Source organism: Anomalospiza imberbis, chromosome 18, assembly GCF_031753505.1.
Source record: "Anomalospiza imberbis isolate Cuckoo-Finch-1a 21T00152 chromosome 18, ASM3175350v1, whole genome shotgun sequence".
NCBI lineage: Eukaryota > Metazoa > Chordata > Aves > Passeriformes > Viduidae > Anomalospiza > Anomalospiza imberbis.
In genome coordinates, this window is record NC_089698.1 from 8,608,543 (window position 1) to 8,627,646 (window position 19,104).

General features: G+C 38.6%; 1 protein-coding gene across 2 annotated transcripts in view; it reads right to left on the reverse strand.

Moving 5' to 3' along the window:
• The window catches only part of PI4KA (phosphatidylinositol 4-kinase alpha), a 54,625-nt gene that overhangs the window by 34,277 nt on the left and 1,244 nt on the right, over nucleotides 1-19,104 (reverse strand). The window contains exons 2-19 of one of the 2 annotated variants that reach the window (XM_068208867.1): nucleotides 17,995-18,111; nucleotides 16,760-16,853; nucleotides 16,020-16,108; nucleotides 15,475-15,547; nucleotides 14,904-15,163; nucleotides 14,159-14,228; nucleotides 12,074-12,222; nucleotides 11,428-11,493; nucleotides 10,327-10,423; nucleotides 9,747-9,938; nucleotides 8,926-9,026; nucleotides 8,041-8,170; nucleotides 7,167-7,296; nucleotides 6,352-6,447; nucleotides 5,468-5,651; nucleotides 4,635-4,738; nucleotides 3,554-3,722; nucleotides 1,574-1,624 (exon numbers count right to left, since the gene is read on the reverse strand). In XM_068208867.1, the coding sequence (XP_068064968.1) occupies nucleotides 1,574-1,624; nucleotides 3,554-3,722; nucleotides 4,635-4,738; nucleotides 5,468-5,651; nucleotides 6,352-6,447; nucleotides 7,167-7,296; nucleotides 8,041-8,170; nucleotides 8,926-9,026; nucleotides 9,747-9,938; nucleotides 10,327-10,423; nucleotides 11,428-11,493; nucleotides 12,074-12,222; nucleotides 14,159-14,228; nucleotides 14,904-15,163; nucleotides 15,475-15,547; nucleotides 16,020-16,108; nucleotides 16,760-16,853; nucleotides 17,995-18,111 (2,172 nt within the window). Of the gene's footprint in view, nucleotides 1-1,573; nucleotides 1,625-3,553; nucleotides 3,723-4,634; nucleotides 4,739-5,467; nucleotides 5,652-6,351; nucleotides 6,448-7,166; nucleotides 7,300-8,040; nucleotides 8,171-8,925; nucleotides 9,027-9,746; nucleotides 9,939-10,326; nucleotides 10,424-11,427; nucleotides 11,494-12,073; nucleotides 12,223-14,158; nucleotides 14,229-14,903; nucleotides 15,164-15,474; nucleotides 15,548-16,019; nucleotides 16,109-16,759; nucleotides 16,854-17,994; nucleotides 18,112-19,104 lie in introns of both variants that reach the window. The other variant, XM_068208866.1, reaches the window with a different exon arrangement.

Sequence of the window (19,104 nt, forward strand, 5' to 3'; positions counted from 1 at the left end):
GCAAAGAGGTCAAGCAGAAAAGCAAATCAGCTACTGCTCAAAACTCATGATCTTCATACATTGTGCAAGAAAGTCAAATATTTGCTTCAACAACCATAATGTAACCATTAACTCTTGCTTCAGATTCTGGCACTATGTGACTGCATTTAAAGGTCACATTGGTTAAGAAAAATGCAGTTATCCCCAGCAATTCAGAACAAATATATCATAAATAAAAATTTGAAACAGAAAAGTACTTCCATAACGTACACATTAAGTCTCTAATAAGCACTAATCTTCTCTCAATATGCAAGGAATGATCCTGCTTTCACTCAAATCAGCATCACTGAAGCTGAAAAATGCCTCCCACCAGAACATCTCAATGCAGAAGTAGTTGGCTCATGCAAAACCTGAACAACTATTGAATAACAGTGATCCAAGACATTTATAAACACATTCCTTTAAAGGTAGGAACTGGTCCTATGACCACTGCTGAATTTGAGGAGGACTGATGTATGAAACCAGTGGAAGAGATACAGGAAGGAAAGGAACAGTCCTCTGATCTTTAACTAGTGCTAATTTTAGACTCGTCTCTTTGACAAACTTCAGTGAAGAGGTTTGTGGGGGAAGAGTATGAAATGAATGCTTTTTTCCTGCCTGTTAATGGATGTGCAATATGAACAAGTTACAAGCAGGCATCCCTCCTGCAAGCATGGGATACGTTCTTCCCTTTTGTCCCAGCAGCTGTGCAGGAAAAGTTCCACAGAATAATTAAGCTTCAGGAGAGAAACAAGCAGCATGATGCCTTTTGTCCTTCAGGAAGTGTGTCAATGGATCTTTTAGATGTCACTTTTTTTTGGTCAAAGCTACAGCAGTTAGGCAAATAGTCCTACTGACCTGGTAACAAGCCTTGGACCTATCAAATTTTCCGTTGGAGATCTAGATCTACAATCTTTTCCGGAATTAGCCCTTGTACTTTGTTAAAAGAAATGGTTTTTCCCTGGACAAAAATTACATCCAAGAGTGAACACAGATATGCTTCAGAATAAATTAGTCTGGCATGGACATCAGTGTCCTTGCACATTTCCTAAAACGCTTTCAGCCTGACAGTCAATTCTCATTCCACAAGACATGGGACACTTACCCTCTTCTTTATCAATGATTCTTTTTTCCTTTTAAGAAGCAGAATTCACTGTGCTGCCAAACTAGTATTTATTTTTCACTCTTTCTACTAACTCTTGTTTTTCACTTCTCCTCAGGCCATAGCTGTGTGCTGTTTATTACACTACATGCCAAATACCAAAGTAATATTCCCTGCAGAATTATTTAGCTTAAGAATCTCCTGAATTCATGGCTTGAAACAATCTAACCCTGAGTCACAAAAGATTCTTTATTTTCAAGAGATTTGCCATTATTAAATGAATGTTTCCCCCCCTTAGAGCTAGATGTATTATTTTACAGTAGTACTACATTTCACCTAGATGGTAACCTCTGCACTACCAGTTAATCAAATCATTTTGCTTGAAAAAGCATCAGTATTTGATAAATGCGAGAAAAATTACTGTTTGCAACAACTGATCCATTGGATACTCACCACAGCAATGACAGGAATAAGCACACCCAGGTTCCCTGCACTACTGGAGGCCTGAGAAGAAAAAGGAAATGTTCAAAACATCTACAAAAGCGTTTCTAAAGAATTTGCTAAAAGACATATTTCAAGCATCAAACATTGCAATTACAACTCTGTATCTTGCAAAGAGATGTGCACAAGCTGGTCAGGAGAGCACCCATGAAATCCACAGTACTGAACACGCCCTGGAATCTTTTTAACAAAGCTTTTCAGGTTTTCCTCTTGGACTCTCGAAGGGATTTTTCCCCTGTCAGCATACAGTCTGTAGATATTTAATAACTGCTAGAAAAATGATCACATTAAATGGGTGGCCACAAACAAGTATCAAATGTTTACCAGAAGTTTCATTTTACTATCAAAATGAAGCCAAAAATAACAAGCCTGTAAAAAGACAGGATTTTCAAGAAATTATTTAAGCAGGAGGAGCAGCCTTTTCCATTGAAATATAAGAAGAATAAGGAAAACACACATTTCCTTCAACTTCTTAGGACTTTTTAAATTGCAGCTATACTAGTGTGCTTGCTCTTGGCCAAGTAAAATATTAAAGAATTGAAAACATTTAGTGAGCACAGCACATCATTTCTCACCTTTTCTGATCAGGCAAACAGTGGCATAGATACCACACTGAGACATCTCTCTGAAGTCCTTCCCAACCTCCCATATCCCTCCACACTAGTTTTGGGAAAGAGGGAAAGCTCCAGTTCCCTCCTTACAAGAGAGAGACTGCTGGTCCCACACAGATGAGGCAGGGAAGATGTGCTAACAGGGTACAGCTTTGCATGAAGTGGAATAAACCAAAAGGAAGCAATTTTAAAAAGAAAAACAAAGAAGGAAAGAAGAGAGCAATAGAGAAACAAAGCCAAATAGTCTTCAGATGAAACAATAACGGTATAACCCAACAAAGCCAAATTTCAGTTATCTTTCCTGGAGAGTCAATATAAAGCAAACAAAAGACAGGTTTTAAAGTATTTCTGAAGGGAATAAAATAATAGCACAGAAAATATTCTAAGGGCTAGGGACAACTGGAAAAAGTCACCATGGTTTTTTTGTTAACTTCAGGACTGCATGTGACTCACTGCTTCAGTCATAGAGATACAAACTAACTGCAACAGCCAGAACCCAACAGAACTACACAGTTTCTGTAGAAAACCCATTTTTCTAGTAGCACTTTTTGTCAAAAAATGAAATATCAGTCTCTCTATGATAATGCATGGCACTGAAAGTGAAGAAGATGGAATGGCTTCCATTCCTGGGCATACTCAGAGAACATCTGCATCAACTATCAGCAATAGCAAAAGAAAAATAAGATTTTTTTTTTCTTCTTCTCACTTTTGAATGGTTGAAAATAGAACAAAAAAATCACTGATTATTTTAATGGTTATCAAGAAAGCAAATTTTAGCGTGTTGAGAAGAGACATAGGCAAACTAACAAAGACAAACTTGCTTTTGTTTGGGGAGCACAGCATATGCAGTGGTTTACCCTCTTTATCTCTTCTTGAAAATGAAGTCTTCAGAATACCTTTCATAACTTGTACTCTGCATTGAGTAGAATGATCTAGTGAGAACTGCTCTCAGGATCTTCACACTAAAGAAACACTGCCTCCTAGCTCAATCCATCTGAATTCTTTCATTTCTCCATTTGCAGAATTGCACAGCTTTCAGCCAGTGCAGCAGTTTGTCTCCCATCCTGATTCCAGAGCATCCCATGCTTCCCTTTGCAGCTCTGCCTCTGACACTGCAGGCAGTCTCAGCTGAACTGCAGCTAATCCCTGTTTTATCTGGGACACTCCACATGATCAGTCAGGCATCCCACACCTGCACTCACACTCCACCACCAGAATGCACTCTCAGGCTTAGCACAGCAAGGGTTTTTCCCTGTGCATTCAGCAGTGCCACCCACATAAAGCACAGCTGCACACAATTAAAAACCAGCTCATATCTGACCTTCAGTGCTGGTCCTTTTTCACTTGCTCTCTCACTAGCTCTCTTTCCTTCCAGCCCAAGCTGAACAAACAGCTCCAGTAAGTTCATCAGCAGCTCATCCACAAGGTGCTCCACCTGGATGTTGGCAGCAATGTTGGCCAGGGCATTAATGACTGCTAAGGAGCAGTGCCTGTGGAGAAAGAACAGTTATGAACAAGCAATTCCTCATGTTTTATATTGTCAGTGTTTTCTTCTGACAGTAATGCTGACAGTAACTCTCGTAATAAGGCTACTGACATATTTCCACCCTTTTTTTTTCTTGCTGTTTTTATGAGCAGCACATCACTTTACTGACAAATGAAATGCAATTGGTATTTAAGTGAAAAACTATTTTTAAGTTGTGCCTTTGGAGAATGTTCCATTTACGATGCTGTCATGGCAGACAAAAAAGCAGCCAAGGGCAGTTTTTGTTTTAGGAAAGCTCTTGAACAGAAGAATCACAACTCATATCAGTTGTTGAAGTTGAGATTGCATTGTTAAAACATACTGACAGAACAGTCCTCTCAGCTACTCCCATTCTGCATTGAAAGGTATCCAGCCTATCCCAACTACCAACAAAGTCAGTGATAATCTTTACTTTTAGTGGGGACAACAATGCGTAACTGATATACAAAGAATTAAATTGTTAATGGTTTGCATGTAATCCCTAACAAGTACCAGGATCACATTAAAAACAAAACAAACCCCACTCTCAGCTTTTCTGGGCTAAGAGATTCAGTAATTATTTACTGTAATTTAGTAATTAATTACTGTAATTACAGATAACATAAGTCATCAATGTCAATTATCTTTCACAAACACTGACTCCTTACAAAGGTAAAAGTTATCAATGCTGCCTGTAGTGAAAAGCACTTTCAGGAATCTCTGCATTTTGAAGGGCTATTATTTCTAAATTAATGTATTTCTTTTTAACATCAAAGAACAGTACAATTTACAACCTTGTAATAAAACTTGATAGCGGGAAAAAGTGAAAAACCCCAAAGCAGCACAAAGGGTATTTGTTATAGTATTCACACATTTAAGGGACACAGCTAAGTGTTACCTGTATCCATGGTCCTTATAGTCTTTTGTGGCAGAGTAAACAACTGAGCTTGCTTTAACACTGATTTGCTGAAATAGATTCCACACCTCACTGTAAATGTATTGCTGCAAAAAACCAAAACCAAATCCCTAAGTAAAGCTTATTGAATACAATCTCTCTAAAGATCAGCCCTGTAAAATACTCTAAATATTACCAAGTTCTTCAGATAGGTGTGCAGCCACAGCCTGAGCAATGGTTTCAGCTTCCATGAGGCAAACAGTACAAGTGCTTTTGTGAATGTTTTAAACTGGTCAAATTTTACCAAATGTTTTATGTTCTTTATTTCTGCCTTTCTGATGGAAACCATTTTTTTAGTCTTCTGAGTTCTGGCAATTAATTGCTTGTTCAGATGCACAAATAACATTTGGAAAAAGTCAGTTAAACTTTGTATGACTGAAGAAGACAATCTTCTATACTTATAAATACATGTACCTAAAAGACTTTGAAAGTTAATTACTGATACAAAAAGAAAATACTCTCTACTTATTTGTGATACGCCAAGTTTAAAAATGTAATAACTTTTGAAAACACTGAGTTTGGTGGGCTTCGTAGTCTTTTTTTTAAAAAAGACTCTTATTTTCTAAGGGGATTCATCTTCTTTACAGGGACAGCACTTTACACATTAACACAGCTTTTGTTGTCTGGTATCACAAAGACTGTACAAGTGTCTACCCGTAGTACAGAAAAGAGAAGCCTTAAAAGCCTTCCTCAAGTGCACTTTCTAAAATACATTTCCATTTAACTAAAGGAAAGGAATAATGAACTGGCATTCTCTTGGCCAATTATTTCCTTACATTTCCAGTGATGACCAAACAGCCGAGTTGATCAATGATGAGTACGTCAAGATGAGAAGGTGGCTGGCAAAACTTCTGCTGTAAGATCTGCAGGATGGGTTCCATTACTTTTGGGGTGTCCCTCAGTGCCACTGCAATGTGCCCTAGAGCACGAATTGTATGGTCAGGAATCAAATGAGCTTCCCTGTTAGGAAAACAAACAACAATCCCAACGTGATAAATGGAACTGTTCAACAAGTTATCAAGACCTCAGTTACATTTCAGATAAGTAACAGATCCTATACTAAATTTAAACATCACCAGCAGCTTTAATACTGCCACTCTATGCATCCCCAACATTAGAGGATATACTTGCACAAGCTGATTTTCAAAATAAAAAATAACCTCTCCCAAACTCATTATTGAAGTAGTCCACACTAACCCATGAACAAATTGTTCTAGCACAACAGTGAAAAGAGGCAAAAATGATGGGCAAAATACTAAGACAGTCAGACCAGCTACTACAGAACCTCCCCCATGGGACTTCTTGGTTAGTGAGGCTCTTAAATGCAGAGCAAAATGCCACAAGTGACAAATGTGTCCAGCCAAAAAGGAGAGCTGAAGCTTGAAGAGAAAGCATCACTCAGCTGAGGACTCAAAATTGGCTAATATTCACCAAAGATTTGCTGATTCAATCAGCTAAAACTGAACCCATACCTCTCAATATGAAAACGGGCTCAGCTCTGCAAAGACTTGGCATGGGAAGATCTTGATCCCATGCACAAGCCCATTAATCACAGAGACATTTAATTCTAAAATAATGCTGCCAGTACTTATATCTTAGAATAAGTCTCAGATTCACTGAGTGAAGGAAAAATTGGTTTTATGACTGACTGACAACTTACTTATCATTCTCCTGAGAGATGTACAGACGGTTGGATAAACTGGCAAGAAAGGCCTCAACAATCACTGGATCTATAGTTAAGCCAGCTTTCAAGCACCTGGAGTAACAATGGACAGAAAAAACATAATGCATCAATAAAACATATCACTTTTAACTACTGTAAATTCATGCCATCTATATATAAGGGAAGCAGGTTTATACTGAAGAGTAAGAACTAATTGCCAAGGAACACTGCAGATACTTTTTAAAAAATGAGCCGAGTTTCTACTTCTGCTTTCTCCAGAAACAATAACGATGTGAATATGCAATAAGGTAAATTCAGAATCCACTGCCTTGAAACTCTAATTCCTTGTCTCTAGTCACCAACTATGTCTTCCCTCAAGCTCTCTGCAGCTATCTAAAAGGGAAGAATAATCACTGCCCACACAAGTGTGTGACAATCCTTCCATTACACAAGGCTCAGTCAATGTGACAACCTAAGCTAAAAACAAAAAAAAACCCCTACTGAATATCTACAAAAACACCTACCTACTGAAAATGGTGTCTAGCAGACATGGGAAGCAAAACAGTAAGACTGAATTAGTATTTTACATTTAGGACATAAACAGAACCAAGAGATGACTGAAGGAAAACCAAGTCATGACCAAACAAGGCACAAAGACTTCAAGGCAGCACAGAGCAGAACCTTTAAATGGGCACAGTACTCTTTTGCCAGGGAAACAGCACGTGTCCAGCATGGTACCAGGGAAGTAGCACGTGTCCAGCATGGTACCAGGGAAGTAGCACGTGTCCAGCATGGTACCAGCCCCCTCTTACCTGCAGATGTTGTCTATGGCAATGTCACGCAGCTGCTCATACATGGATGGCTGACCTTTCTTGCCAGACATTACATTCAGAGTGGACTCTGAATGCTCGTTGGTGACACTAATCTTAATGTCATTCCCACCTACTAAGAACACAGGAGTACAGAAATCAACGCCACTTCATGAGCTATACAAGCCATTATTGAATTTGACTATTCCCAAATTATTATTCCTAAATTTAGCCACTTACTACTTTACTGTTTTGCTCTAGCATTACAATACTGCTTTTGCATCAGCAAGCGATTCGAATGGAACATTTTTCTTCTGGAAATCATAACTCAATATTAAAATCTAAAAACAACAACAAAAACCTGCCAAATGCCAGGAGAGTCACGCGGCTGGAGCAGAGGATGTGCATGGGGAGTGTGAGGAACGTGACCTCGTTCACTCTGGAGAAGAAGCAGCTTTGGACAGAGCCAGTAGCCAGTGGCTGCCTCCCAAGCTGAAAAGTAGGCTACAGGGCACACAAGCAGCCTTTGTAGGCGAATTAGACACAACAGCCTCAACTCGAAACAAGGGAGGTTCCAACTGGGTATGTGATTCTTTTCCCTCACTATGAGGATAATTATGCACTGGCTCTGGCTGCAGAGTCTCACTCAACACAGAAGTGCTCAGTGTCAGAAGAGACACAGCAGTTCTGCTGCTCACCCTTAGATACACTTCTACCAGAATTTCATTTGTTTCCCTCCTCCCCATCTCCAAAAAAAATTACACAATTCCATCTCCATTTCCACCTATAGCTGCATCACCACAAAATACCAAAAAGTATGAAAAAGCCACAAAAGTTGGAAAATAATCACTCTGGAGCATAGGCTTTTTTCCTTTACCTGTGTGATACTGGCTGTGATATTTGTAAAGTTTCACAAGCACTGGGGAAGGTATCACAAGAAAGTCTCTCAATGATGGATTGACAGAATGAACCACAACAGGGAACCTCTCACACAAACGACCCAGACCCTAAAAAGGGAAAGAAAAAAACAAAAACCAAGACAAAACCAACAAAACATAGCTTTAGAATAAAACAGTACTATTTTTATTTCAGCTGCAAGCTTGCAACTTCAGCTCAATACAAACAAACAGAAAACAAAGCAAATCCTACACAGTTTGAGAGATTCAATTTTTAGCATAAGATTTAGACATTTTAAGCCTCTAACTGTTTTAGGTTATTCTAGAGTGTGTCACATACCACTCAAGCCTTGCTGCTCTCTTTGTGGGGGCTTTCACAGGAGTTACATGAAATGAACTGCACTCTCCAAAAATAAACTTAATGTACAAGTTCCAACACTTAGAGGAACCTGATAACTTACAACTTATGTGGTGGAAAACACCACATTTATAAGACTGGATAAGTGCCCAATAAGAAGACAAAAATTAGAATAACCAAGGCTTAGTCTAAAACCTCAGTGGCCTGCCAGTCCCAATATTTTAATTATTTGTGTAATGGACTAAGAAGCTAAATAGTTCAGAAATTAAATTCTGGTTAAAAACCCCTCATGAATATTATTCTTCAAGAAGTAGCTGAGATAAAAAAATTCTAAAAGCAGTTCCTAGTTTTCAAACCAGACTTCTGAAATCAAATATAGAACACAGTGATGGAAAGTAAGAAAAAGTGCAGATAAAATGTTCTAGTGACCTGTAAAACTCCCCAAATTCTCATTCACTGATACAGTGAGTAATTGCAGTAATTAATGACAAATACTGTAAAGACAGACCTGCAAACAGCAAATTAGCAGTGGCATGTGAGCAATTATGATTTTGCTTGAAGTTTTTGACTGCAGCTTCTCTGATAACTTGATGCACAGGTTTTCTGCACCTTAAATAAAAAAATCCAACAGAAAAAATTATTTCCAATTTGTTATTAGGCCAAACACAACCCAATGCTTACTTGAATTTCTAAAGTAATGGAGAGAATTTATAAGTTTCAATCGTGTAGTATAAGATTTAGTGCTGCTTCTGCAAAAACAGTTTTAGAAGCCTAGCACCTGCACCAAACAGCTCTGTCTAACACTGTTACTGAAAGAATGACAGTACTTAAAGCTGATTTTGAGCATACTTCATACTAAACAGAAATTAAATATTGCAATGTCCAAAGGAAAAAAATCCTCAACATACTCAGCAGATGTAAGATTTATACAACAAGAAACAAAATAGAGGAAAAATAAGAAAGAGCTTCCCAGTCTGCTAGCAATGAAGAAAAAACATTTTCTATAAAAGAAATGAGAAATATTTAAGACATAAAGAATAAATAAAACAGAAACTAGAAAATAAATAGCTGCATGCAATTCAGCATTTATAGCATCCCCTGGAGATAAGTAATAGGAAGTTTCTGTTTCCATTTCTATAAAGAGATGTCTAACTAATCAGCCAACTAATCTGACAGTCTTTTGATGGAAGCTTTACCCTTGTATTCTAAAAGTAAAAAGTCTTCCAGTGAAATTTAATATTTCTCTGAGCACCATCTATTCCGTACGGATTTCTACAACTTAGAACAGAACAGACAGACACTGCAGAGACCAAAGAGCATTTTTTTTACTTTGCTCATCTTTCACAGCCCACACCATGAGATCCACACAGGCAGCATTGGCCTGACAACGCAGTTTTAAAGGGCTCAGCTCGTTGTGCAGCCGATCCACATCATGGAGGATTTTCTGAAGTTCTGACTGGCTGCTGTTGAATTGCTCCAGCACAAAATCATGGATTTCCTTCACAAATGAGTTGGGAAGATCTAAAGGGAGAAAAGGAAACAACATTATACTGGAAGGATTTAAGTCAGTGTATCTGAATAACAGCATGTATAAAAGTCATTGCTACATTAGAAATTATATTATTTAATCGAGTTTATCTCCTGTCTAAAAAGTAATTATCATAACAAAGTCCACCAGTGAACAGACAATTCAAATGTCATCTATTAATCCTTTTAATGGTGGCCAAAATATTTTTTTCTACTGTCATGGCACCTTTTTAATAAGGAAACATTTCAAAATACAAATTTCATATCATAAGTAGAGTTCCTAGGAAATGCAAACCCAATATTCAAGCACTCAACACAAAGCAGATGATGCTTGTGATCCTAAACATAATGAAGGATAAATAAAAATAAATAAATACTGTACCTTTCATATAGTATAGTGTGTCTCTCAGCATTTTAAACTGAGCAAGGTAAAGAGGGTCACTGAAGGTTTTGTAATAGAGATCTGTACTAGAACCCGACTGAAAGACAAAAGAAGCAATCTGCCAGATTCAAAAGGAAGTATTTTCCATTATACAGATAAGCCATCTCACTCCACCTTCACAAAGTAAACAAGCATATAAAACAGGTATAAGAAGTAACCTCACAGATCTTCCCCCTCTACTTTTAATAAAAGTACGGCCATTCAATGCATTAAACAAAATTCAGACACTGTTTGATTTGAAGAGCACATCTGTAGGGGTAAAAACAAAAAAGAAAAAAAAAGGGGAGACTCAAAGCTCTCACTTTACTGAGATCACTTTACTGAGATGGCAAAAAGAGAGGCTGAAGTTTTCTCCACTCAGGCCTCCATTCTGAACATGGCAGAGCTCGACAGGAGGCTGAGAGCAAAGCAGAGTCATTTCTGCACACATTTCAGCACACACCCCTTTCACCACAGCTTTATGCCCTGAGGAAATGAGGCAAACTCCATAAAATGTGGTGGAGGCTGTGACAGAACTGCACCCAGGGGAGGGGAGAAGAAGAAACAAATTCTTGTTCTGAAACGAGGACTCACAGACCTAAAGAATCAAATCTGCCACCTCTGAGAGTCCATGAGCTGCAACACTGACAAACTCATAGAAATGGCACCTAAAAAAGCAGCAGTGCTTTCCAAGCCACAAGCTGAAAACAACCAATGCATTTCATATATGTGAAAAAAGACAATGTCACTGCAATATGCAAGACAGACCTTAGTCTACAGTAAACCAGTTTTGGGCAACCAATGCTGTAATTTATTAGGACAACAGAGCTAATGTAGGAAAATAACTATTTCCTCCTATGTTAGAGAAAAACATCACCCCCCTTCACCATTTTTACACAGTCCAAGGCTAGATTTAAACCACTGAAAGAACTGTTCAAAAAGGAAATTAGTATCATTTTGCAAAGAGAAGGCATACCTTACATAAGTAAAATACTAATTTTGCAAGTAATAAGGCAAAAAATGAAGCATTAAAGTCATTAAAGGAGGAAGGTAAAACCATACCTCTGCAACTTCAGCTATAACCGCATCTAAGGTCTTCAGAAGAGAATCCTCAACTATCTGCTTTACCTATGGAGAGAAAAAAAAACCAAACTAAAACAGGATGTTTCTTGTTAATGACTCTAGATAGGAGCAGAGTACCATTTAATAAAATTTTGCTTATGCACAGAAAACACAAGTCGCTTCACTATGAAGCCTCAGATGAAATTAAGGCTGCAACAAGAACATCTGAGCCTCTCTGCTGTTCCAGAATAGCTGATGCCAGAAGCAGACAGGGCCTGCAGCTTCTGTCACTTGTGTGAATTCCCAGCAAATCCTTCAGGAAGTCTCACTCTCACAGCAAAACCCAATCTTCTGTTTCAGCAACCAGCAGTATGCAGGTTACACCAGAACAAGTGGTCTGCCAGACACGTGCAGGAAGCAGTTGACATAAACATACTTAATTTTCCAAATTCTGCATGGTTATTATGTGAGCTTTCAGAATGCTACTCAAGTATGACATTAAATGCCATCAAAATAAAATTACACAAAGCTTGAGAGACAAAGGCTGTCATTTTACTTGCAATTCTAAAAGCTTAAACTGCATCTATTTCTAGCAAATATCTACAACACAGTGTCACTGCAATCTTGATAAGGAGCCATCACGTACCATGTTCAACAGCTGTCGGAGCATTTCCAGTGGGATGTTAAACTCTTTATTGTTAATACCATTGAAGAGAGGAGAAACTGAAAAGCTGGAACTGATTGTGGAGAAGTAATAATCAGGATCCAGTGCACTCCCATCAGGAAGATATGAACCTGATCAGAAAAAAATAATGGAAATACAAGTTTGAGGAGAGAAAAGGTATTAACTGTCATTAATGGAAGAATTTAGCCACTTGAGTTCTTTCTAACACAGTCTTTAACTTTCCATACATGCATTTCAGCTCATCTACTAGTAAATTAAGACAGAAAACTATGATACAATTGTCATTAGGAGTTTACTATCACAACAGAGAATTCATTACAGTAACTTGTGTCCATGTCAGAGATACTTCTGACAAACCTTTCCACACTACTGATGTGCATCTACCTGAAAACATTTGTAAATGCCCCTTAAATCAGAAGCACAGAGATGCAAAGAACAAGTCAAAACTATCCTGCAAGGTTTTCCCCTGTATTAGATGAAATGAATACATGCCACAGTGTTCATTTTAGAACAGGCACCAATTCACCAGAGCAATTTGAAAGCAAAGAGAATCAAATTATTTTTCAGATTCAAGTACTCTATTAAGCAAACAACTTGCTCAGCAAACTGCTCTTGGCTCTGTTTCCTTTTGAGAAATTACATCTCATGCCTTTCTGAAGTACTCAGCTGGCTGTGCTAGAGTAATACTCTTGTGATTAACAGGCTTTCAAGTAAGACTATTTATTTACACCAAAAAAAAAGTCCTCAGTTCTTTTTTTTTTTAAGCTGTTAGCCTTGGCCAGAATAAAACCAGGGTCACTACTCATCTTCTTCAGAAGGCAAGACCATCACAAACTGTATCAACAGAAATAATACAAAGACTGACTGGAGCTGAAATATTTGGTACAAGTTAGTACTGAAAATAAAATCCTAACTGGAATAATCATAACTCTACCAGAGAGACAATTAAAATAAGCCAAAAGATTTTACAAAGTTGTCCATCTACAGACTTAAGATTATTTCTGTTCTACTACAATAGTATCTCTCTAACCTACAACCTTTGGGTTTTGTTTATTTTTTTAAACTCAAACCATGAAGACCACAACATTGAAGAATACATTGATTCAACACAGTAGACAGAAGATAAACAGCTCTGTTCCTACTTGGCAATTTAAGAATTACCCTGTAATCCCATTATATGACAGAGGAAGAGATGCCTCTAGAAATAGCAACATGAAGAAAAAATAAAAGCAATGTGGAAAAAATTAATTTAAGCCAGGGCTTGAGAGAGGAGAATGGCCCAGAAAGAGAGAAAGCCCAAACTGCTAAAAACCTGAAAGGGCTAGACAAAACCAGAGACACCAAAAGAGCTCAGATGCAGAGCTTGTCCTCCACATGATTCATGAAGGAGAGATTGTTTTTAAGCCCGCCTTTGACTTAGAACTCACAGATGGAGCTCTACCACAGCTCAGTAGTTAAGAGGTTGCATGTTAATTCATGAAACTTTCTCAGGTTTTGACCTTTTATGATACAGTAACTAATGCACATTAGTGAACACTCCACTTCAGCGTCTCCTTTAGTATTTCTTGCTTCAGCAAATTACTGGGTCTTCCACAATGACCCACATCACACTCACTCCAAATAGAGCAGCTGTTTTGGATTTATACAATGTGCCACAAGCCTCAAAACTCCAGACCCTAGATCAACAATGTAGTTGTCTACTGAAGCACAATATTAACTCTTGGTCCTCAAAGGTATTCAGCCTAATCTCCTGAAATCTTTCTGGCCTAGTTGAATTAAGCTCTTCAGCACTAGGCACTGCCTAGCAGGAAGGGAATCAAGAAGCAAGTAAAAAACAACTGAGCCTGGAAATTACTGCTGCTAATAATTAATTCCTACTGTCTTTAAACCACAATTTAAAAAAAAAAATCCTAGCCAGCATGTGCCACTGAATTCCTGTAAGAATTCTAAAAGGCAGAGGAAGGGATCAAAAGGTTTTTTTCTTTTAAATTTTCTACAAATAGCAACAAAACCCCAAACCACAAACTGTTCCTTAAGGTAATCTACCTTCAAAGTAATGAACTGCAGCAGATCCTCCAGGAGAGCTGGGAGCTGGAAGTCCACGTTCAGGACTAACCTGAAACATTGCCCAAAAGCTGTATTTTAGAAAATATTTATAAAACATTTAAAAACCTGTCAGGGAATAGACTGTACACTTTAAAATGAAACACAGCTTCAAGCAAAACTAACAGGAACTACATATTGCTGGGTCTAACAGCTCAATTCCAGGCAAAAATGGGAAGTTAAAAAATGCCAGTTCAGTGCTTTTGACTAAAGGGAAGAGATCAGAATGATGACTGCTCTACTGTATCAAACTATGCCAGTAACAATCTGTAGTTTCAAACCACCATCTGAATCCAGTCTTCCCCTAAGACAACGAACATCTACAGCTCCTCGTGAAACCAGGAAGAGCTCCTGTATCCTCTCATGAAAGCTTCAGCCATTAAGTGCAGCTTCCCAATTTTACATATATACATTACAATGCCTTTTAATGGTAACAACACAAGGAATGGGATTTGCCAAATGCTCCACGTAAGACTTACTAGTACAGTTGCTACTTTAACTGTCACTGCTTGTTCTGTAATTCAGAAACTACAAAACTGTTTTGAAACTCAGTTGTGGAACCACAATAAAGACATTTGTATCTGCTCAAACAATGTGTTAAGAGACTCTCGGCATACCCAGGCTTAACTCCACTGAGACCAAGAAAACATCTCAGCGCTGACCCTAACTCAGAGCAAGTCATACAAACCTGGGTGATGCTGGACACACTGCTAGCCTTTCTCTTCAGTGTTCCTTCCTGGCAAACAGTGAGCAGAGAACTGGGAAGAATTGATCTGAAGTCATTAAAGGATCGACGGCGAATTCCTTCAAGCTCTTCTGGAACTCGCAGGGAATGTGGGGGAATTCTAGGAAAAAGCTTTGAAAGGAGAGCCTCCTCTGAATTGCTGTAGCGACCAAAGGCTCGAGAAATTCCTAACAGGCAGGGCACTGCATACTTGCATAAATATTCTGGAAAAGAAAAACACATGTAATAGCAATTAACAGTAACTTAGAACTTCTTTCTCATGGTTTTGCTACCACTTCACTAAACTGTTTCAGCCTAAACTACTTTACAATAACTGATCTGCACAAGCAGAGGAAAAAACTATGAAAGCATCAAAAATTTCTGCTTCCATATTTTCCAGCCAACAACAGAACAGAGAAGTGCTAAGGGAAGCTGAAAGACAAAACTGACTTTTCAGGATTGATCCTGATAACCAGCAAACAAACACAAGTTCAGAGGACAGGAGTTACAAATACAGTAACAATTTTATCACTACCTTTATCGTGCATTTGTGGTGTCTGGCACATTCCCAACAGGAACTGCATTACTTGTAGGACTGCATCCAAAATCTAAAGTCATCAAGACAGACATACAAAAATATCTTTTGGTAAAGAGATATCATTATCTTACACCAGATCGCTGTAACAACTGAAACTTGTAAACATTAACGTAAGCACCTCTGTGAAGATTTCTTAATGTTATGGGACTAAAAGACTATATTGCACTCACTCAGGTTACAGAGCTTCTCCTGTCAAGTCTGCAGGGAGCTGCAAGTATTACACAATGAAACTGCAGTACTCCCAACCTCAGCATCAAAACTGGAATTTTAAAACTCTGGGCCCAGCAAGTGACACCCAAAAGTAACTGCAGATCTATGAATATCCTCTAGGTACTTGACTACAAGCAAATTAATGCATCGGTGCACACGCTAAAGCAATCAGCCCCTTGCTGACAGGGAGCAGCTGTGCTCTTCTCCAGACACTTGTCAGGATTGCAGCATTGGAGAACTGGGTAATACAACAGCACAAACTTGAACTCCACCTGCTCTCGGAAAGATGCATCCCTGTAAGCCACGTCAGATAACAACGTCACTAAGCAGAAGCTGAAGTTTTCTGCCACTGGAAGCAAACCTGCAAAGTAACGGAGAAAAAATCAGCCACTTAAGCCTTGATAAAGAGAACCAACATAGAAAGAGCAAACTATAACAAGGCAAGAAGACACAAGTGACTCCCATGTCATAAAGTTCTGAGGCAGACTGTAGACAAAAGTACTGTTACATACAAAATTCAGAAGCACTCTAACCATCATAATTTCAGCATAAATGTTTAAAGAAAAATCAGAATTATAAACCTTCCCAGGCTTTCAACTTATGTGAAATAAACCCCAATTATATAATACTGTATAAAAGTATTCTTACACTAAGGGAGCAAAAAATGAAGTGATTTAAACAGCAACTAAGCATCAGTAGAGCAACAAATCTCATATTCCACTCTCCTACTCTAGCTACTACACAATCTTCTGCAGTTTAGTAGCAAAATATATTGAACACAGAACTATTTGGAAAGTGCAATTCATCAAAAGCAGCAAAGCAGGAAAACAGGGATCTATTCAACTTCCTCTGGCTTCTAAAGAAAATCAATATTAAAAGCTGTCAAGCCAGGAGCTAAGTAAGAACATAGCAGGACTTCTCCCCTCCCCTTGAACCATGTCCTGAACAACCTTTGCTATTTCTATCTCCTGGCTGGCATTCCATGACAAAGATCAAAAAATCCAAACATCACCTCTGCCTTTCCGTGCATTGCTTTCTTCTATCCACTGGACTTTGGGAAGGCCCTTCAGGAGTCGCAGAAGGTACGGAACCACATTATCCTTGTGCTAAAGAAGGAAATATTCTACTTAAAAAGGAGAAAAAAAGCTGAACCATATAATCTCAAGATATTTTAGAGATATAGTAAAATGACATTAGCATGCACAGAACTTGCTTCTAATGATTACTCCACAGGCTTCTCAACTATTGCAAAACTGATTTCAAAACAAGCAAATGAAAGTAACCCAATTCAGCACCTTAAATCCAAGCCTTTCACTCCAGGCAATAGTTCATTCTCGCTAAAAGCTGGAGAAGAAAGTTCCAGAACAGTACCTAACCCCAAACACTTTATTAATTGACAGCAAGTTCCCAAAATAAATTTAAGACAGCTAGAAATTCAGAGTGCCAGTGCCAATTCCATACATGTGATGCATCTCAGGGCCTTACACAAGCCACTTAACACATCTAAGTAACACTTCAGCTCCCTCACTTGCAAATCAAAGCACAGTACAGCTGCCATATTAAAAAAAACCCAAACTAACACAAAAAGAAAAAAGAACAAGGTCAATAATATCCATGCAAGCTGTACCATAGCACATGGGTACTAAATCGGAGGCAATTCAGGCCTGATGCAAACCTTGGTAATACGAAAGAATTTAAAGTGAGGCCTAACAGCACTGGACCTGGGACTCTGTCCATGCTTCCCCTCCTCTACACAGAACAACACCAGGCCCAGCAGTCAAAGGGAAGAGAACCAGCTTGTGCTGGCCCTGCTGGCAGACACAGAAGGGATGCTTGTGTACAATGCAGCCTGTGTGCCCTGTCTGTTTATCCTGGCATGAAAGGGCCTATTGCAAACCTGGCCTCCAGGAGTGCATCGGAGCATCCCTGTCAGTCAGGAGCATGTGGAGAAGAACATGCAATGACACACCTGGTTAGAGTAAATCCTGCTGAATACTCTCTCCTTTCTCTGCTTAAGCCATGATGACCAGAAAACACAGCAGCAGTTTGGCTGTGGCAGTGCCATGGCTACTGCCCATCACACTTATCAGTATTTCCTTGCTCCCCTGACAGCATCCATCCCTTTTCTCTCATCTTTTTATCTACTTTTATGAAGAGCAAATACCAACTTTCCATTCAATGAACAACTAAACTTAAATTAGTCCAAGATCCTTGAAGGTAAATAGGTAGCCTAAGGGGGAAAAATACCTGAAGATCAGATTCAATTAGGAAGATTCCTAAAGCAATAACAGCATCCCTGCGACGTTCATCCAACTGGAAAATCCCATGGAAATCCACTGGACACATACAGAGCAGCTTTTGTACCTGAAAAACAGCAGAGGGAAAGAACAGTGGAACAAGATAGGAAACCAAATTGAAGCTTGTTTGAAGTGCACAGTGGTCTCTCCACCTTCTGGAATACATTTGGCAACATTACCCTCCTTCAGTCATCAATCTCACCGCGAACACCCAAAGGCAAGGAAAGAGTGAGGAATGACAGAAACCAGAAAAAGGCAGAAAAATCTCAAGTAGATGTCAAATATTTTTACTACAACATGAGTCAATTAAAAGGTATTCTTCAACACTTGATCAAAGTGCTGAAGTATGATAAAGCCTTCGTTCCACTACTTCACTTTTAGGTGTGCAGGAAATGTGCAGCAGACACTTTTATTATATTTACTCAATTCCTGTAAACAAAAAAACAGGTGGATAGAGCTTTGATTAGAGCTGCACCAATGCCTCCTACATATACAGCACTGAACAGTTAACTGTTACCAACTTGTATATGCCTCCTGCTCAAATCCTTTCAACATAGCAGATTAAGTATACAGAATTAATATTTTCTCACTATTCACCTATTACTTTACTCCATACTTAACAAACACACTTTTAAAGACTACATCGAACCTCCCAAATACTTTGTTCTTCTACGGAATTGTTAACAAATGGGAAAATGCAACAAGCATGTTGTCTTCTTATAAATTTCCTTGATGTTAATAATACTATCTAGAAAGGGCCTTCTTAAGAAATAACTACGTTTGACTCACCTATGTTTGAATGTGAAGTCACTTCCTATTTAGATAACTCTCTGAACATCCCACCTTGAAATTTCTAAAACAAGAAACAACCTCCCTAGAGGATTAGAAAAACCGACTGGATGCTCAGTGGAATTCAAGGGTCTGGTCCTTCAACTGCCAGACCTCCTAATTTCACGACCTGTAGTACAACACTGATAATCCTATTGCCCAGTATAAAATACAGCAGAGAAAATATGAACTTTGGAAAATGACTGCTGATACATGTGTTCCACATCAGGTT